The 4,552-nt window shown below is 35.3% G+C and overlaps 1 protein-coding gene across 2 annotated transcripts; it reads right to left on the bottom strand.

Moving 5' to 3' along the window:
- Positions 1-1,004: 1,004 nt before the first annotated feature.
- Positions 1,005-4,316, bottom strand: LOC124419686. Of its 2 annotated transcripts, none has more exons than XM_046950006.1 (2): positions 2,639-4,316; positions 1,005-1,172 (listed from the first exon to the last, which is right to left on the bottom strand). In XM_046950006.1, the coding sequence occupies exon 1, from the start codon at positions 3,740-3,742 to the stop codon at positions 3,059-3,061; it is 684 nt and encodes a 227-aa protein (XP_046805962.1). In that variant the 5' UTR covers positions 3,743-4,316; the 3' UTR covers positions 1,005-1,172; positions 2,639-3,058. The 2 variants fall into 2 exon arrangements, with proteins under 2 accessions (XP_046805962.1, XP_046805961.1); XM_046950005.1 differs by having other exon boundaries at positions 1,005-1,169.
- Positions 4,317-4,552: the final 236 nt, after the last annotated feature.

Here is a 4,552-nt window from a genome sequence, read left to right as displayed (position 1 = left end):
TTCAAGTTTATTGGGTTATTGTGGATGAAATGAACTGAATAGTTCTGTTGCTAAGCAAGAAGTGCTAGATTACAAATTCTATTTTTATAATTACACCTAACTTCTTTTTCAACACCCGAACAGTTGGTTGGAAATCTTTTATCTTCTTAAAAAAACCGTTAGCAACATTATTTGTTACCTACTTAATTATTAACATCTTTTAGTTAATGATCATTATATTTTATATTAATTATATTAAGGTAGTACTTATTTTCAATTCATTTTATATTAGATACTAACCATTAATTTACTAAAATATAAAATTCAAATAGTACTTAATTTTTCATAATTCAATTTTATAATTCAGTTAATACAATTAAACTTAATCTACTAATAATGCTTTAATTCAAATTCAAAATACAATTCATAACTTAATACTAAGTTTAATAATAATTCATTGAATAATATATATAAAAAAACAATTAAATATTGGTTTCAACATGGCGCCGGCCTCGAACCTTGCCTATTTGTTCCTTTTTGCTTTGATAGCATAGGACGTTGGCTAACGATTTTATAGCTTCAGCCAAGATGTGTTGATCTGGAGCGGGTGGTGTATTTGTAGCAGAAGATGCAACTGGAGCTGGCGGTTGTGGAGTTGGGTGACGTTGTTGAAGTTGATGACGTTGATGATGACGATGTTGATGATGACGATGTTGATGATGACAATGTTGATAATGACGATGTTGGTGATGATGAGGGTGAGGTTGATGTTGTCGGTTTTGACGATGGTGTTGACGATGCTGCTGGTGTTGAAGAAGCTGTTGGTGTTGACGATGCTGTTGGTGGGTCGACTGCTGCTGGTGGTAGTTCTCGGTCGTGCGCTGACTGATCTTGTTGGGTGCAACAGGGTATGGTGCAATTGTGCACATTTTAAGCACGCCTCCATTGAGGTACATGACCGGATGCTGTGGCTTCTAGCCAAGCAATTAACACAGTACCCTAGTCGTTCAACTATGTCCCTTCTCTTTTGTGGCGTCATCCTTCTAAATCTTCGACAGAACTTGAGCCCGTGATATTCTGTGCATATCACACAGTAGAACACCTCTGAGTCTCTTGGTACCACGCTTCTCTCTTCATTAGGGCTATGATTTTCATTAGGGACCCGAGTGGCGGTTAGTCGTCGATTGGACCTGCTGTGGTGATAGATAAAAGGAAAACATAGTTCAATTAGTATATTGTAGGGAAATGGTTGGATTGCAAATTTGAATATGGGTTATCAGTCATCAAACATCCTTGAAATTTGAATAATAAATTTTTATTAGGATATTTTAAATACATCATTTTTAAGCTATGGTAGAAATTAAAGATAAACTAAAATATTTGAGATATAAATTTAAATTTTATTTTGAAATAGAGGATTGAACTTTAAGGTTTGAGGCTACCTGAGCTTCTTCTTGATTTAGAAAAGGTAGGTAACACAATTTGACGATAGGTCGTTTAATTACCCCATTAGCAGTTCGTATCTCGGCAGTTCGTACATTACCATCTGAACCGGCACAAGTTTTTTCAATTCGGCCAAGATTCCACACGTGAGGCGGCAGTATATCGTCCATAATAATGACTAAATCTCCAACCTGCATATTTTGAGATGAGGTTTTCCACTTATACCTTTTATGATGTGATTTTAGATAATCATTTTTCCACCGTTGACAAAATTGATGATGTATAACCTTCAGCTTTTCCCATCTATTTATTACCGACATATTCGAACAATCTTGTTCAGGGAATGCCATCAAAGGGGCACCTCTTAAAAATGTCCTGGCGTTAGAGCTGTGAGATCTGAAGGGTCTTCTGATACTGCTGATATAGGCCGGGAATTGAGTACTCCTTCTTTTCGTACTAAAATTGTGGCGAATTCCTTAAAGGTGAATTTGTGAGCCCCAGCAATTCGTTTAAAGTGATATTTGAAGCTTTTTTCGGCTGCTTCCCAGAGGCCGCCCATATGAGGAGCATGAGGTGGGATGAATTTCCATTCAAACCCATGTGTTATATATTTCTGCGCTACATCTTGGGCACTATTTTTAACAAACGCAGAAAATTCTCGTTCCAGCGTTCTACTAGCACCTAAGAAATTTCGTCCATTATCCGTAACTGCCCTTTGGGGGAGCCCCCGCCTCCCAATGAATCGAGCGAAGGCAGCTTGGAATGCCGCTGAGGATAATTCTGAACATGGTTTTAGTCTGAATATGAGAAATTCAGTTTGTATTATTCGGTACATTTGACCGCATTCAGCATGAAAGAGAAACTCATGCAAATGGTGTAAATATAATTGGCAAAATCGGGAGTTGTCAGGTAAAATTATGGGATAACGTTCGCCATATGGTAGTGATGAATGAGCTAATCTACCATTTACTCTCAAAATTGAATCTTTATCTATAAATGGGTTTAAACTTTTCAGCGTACTTTTGTTTGAAATATCTTTTGATTTACTTACGCATTGATATTCTTCGTTATAAAATGTTTTTTGAGCTAAAACAATTAGTCTTGACTTTACAAATTTCATTTCATTTTGTGTCAATGCAATTTGAGTATTATGTTTTAAATTTTTACGCATTTTCTTATTAGTATTATGGAAAAATCTAAAAACGTAGCATATTACCCGTAAAGCTCTGCCATATGATGAAAAATTGTCTAGGATGTCATCCGTTTCAAGCTGAACGTTTAGAGATTGTATTTCGATGCATCACAGAAACCGTGAATTTGTATTGTATCATTAGGCATAAGTTGAATCCAACGGGGAATTGATATTAGTTCAACTTCAGATAAGTCTTGTACTAAATTGTTCCAATTTTGTAGAGATTCCTCAGAAACTTCTTCATCCCAGTCTTTACCTTCTAACCATAACTGCTGATGACAGAACTTGGCGTTTTGTTATTTTCGTAGATGGACTTAGTGCTGAAAAAGTATATGTAAATGTGTCTGATATTGCGTTCCACTTTATGCCTAAAGTTTTTGTGGAGCAAGTTTCATGAAACCGAAAAAAATCGGAATCATATATATCGTCTTTTGGTAAATCTTCCTATAACTGTGTATCATTTGCTGTTATTTTCTTGAGTAAAAATCCAGCAGACTTCAGAGTTTTAATTAATTCATTTTGTGCCTCTCGAGTTTCTTCAATTGAAAACCCTCCAGTTAATATGTCATCTACATAAGTCTCATACTTTAAAATGGATGATGCTTTGGGAGATTCCGCTTTTGAATCTGACGCTAGTTGATGTAACGTACGAATTGCTAGAAAAGGCGCGCTATTCACTCCAAACGTAACAGTTTTCAATTCATAATCTTTAATAGGGCCATTTTTTTCAGGTTGATATAATATTCTTTGGAATGCTCTATCATTTGGATGAATTAGGATTTGACGATACATTTTCTGTATGTCCCCACTGAACACGTATTTATATCTTCTCCAATTCAGAATTACTGTTATTAAGTCGTTTTGAATTGTAGGACCTGTATACAGAACATCGTTTAGAGAAAAGTTGGATTTTGTTTTCCTAGAGGCATTGAACACAATTCTCACCTTTGTTGTTTTATGGTCAGGTCGCACGACCGCATGATGGGGCAAATAATAAGAGCTAAATTTACCTTCATAATTAATTTCAGTTGATGTTGTTTCTTCCATGTGGTCTAGAGTTAAATACTCGCCTAAAACAGATTTATATTCAGCTTGCAATTCATTATTTTTTCCTAAAGTTTTTTCCATAATGGCATATTGAGCTAATGCGATAAATCTAGATGATCCTAAATATACTGATTTGTGATACTCTTTTTTAAAAGGTAACCTTACAATATATCGTCCATCTTTGTTTCGAGTAGTTGTTTGAGTGTAAAATTGTTCAACAAAATCATCTTCTTCTGACGTAAGGCGAGTTTTGGGTATTTCTTCTTGCTCCCAAAATTTTCTCAATAGTGTACTGAGTTCTGAAAATTTTGATGAAGTAACCGCAGTTGAGAATGATTGAACAGTTTCAGCTCTTATTGGTCCGCTAAGCACCCATCCAAATATAGTTTTATAGGCTGATGTTTGGCCACATATATTTTTCTTTATGCCTTCAGACAATGTTCATAATCATTACCAAGAATAAGATCGATTTGGGAAGATTTATTAAAATTTGGGTCAGCTAAGTCCAATTTCTTAAGTTCTGCAGAATATGGGACTTTAAACGTAACTGCTGGTAGTGTATTAGTAACACTCGACAAGACGATTGCCTTAATTGGAACTCGTAGGTTATATTTCTTTGCATATAAAATAAATTCTCACTCTTTTTTTGCGGATTGTTTTTGACCTCCTATTCCACAAATTTCAAAATGAGAATTTCTATAAGGCAACTTTAATTTACTTCTTATTTTTTCTGTAATAAATGTTCCTTGGGAGCCTGGGTCTATCAAAGCTCTTATCGTAAATATTTCTCCTTGATGCTCTATTTGCATCAAAGCTGTACGCAATAAAATATTTTCGTTGCTAGACGAGCAGTTTGCCTGAACGCGTTGTGAAGTAGTTGCAGGTTCATCT

This window comes from Lucilia cuprina, chromosome 4 (genome assembly GCF_022045245.1).
Source record: "Lucilia cuprina isolate Lc7/37 chromosome 4, ASM2204524v1, whole genome shotgun sequence".
Taxonomy (NCBI): domain Eukaryota; kingdom Metazoa; phylum Arthropoda; class Insecta; order Diptera; family Calliphoridae; genus Lucilia; species Lucilia cuprina.
The sequence above is the reverse complement of the archived record's forward strand: the minus strand, read 5'-3'. Positions and strand labels throughout refer to the sequence as shown.

Bases quoted from the DNA above. Each gene is read 5' to 3' on its own strand.
- LOC124419686 (XM_046950006.1), bottom strand. From the start codon at position 3,742: ATGGAAAAAACTTTAGGAAAAAATAATGAATTGCAAGCTGAATATAAA.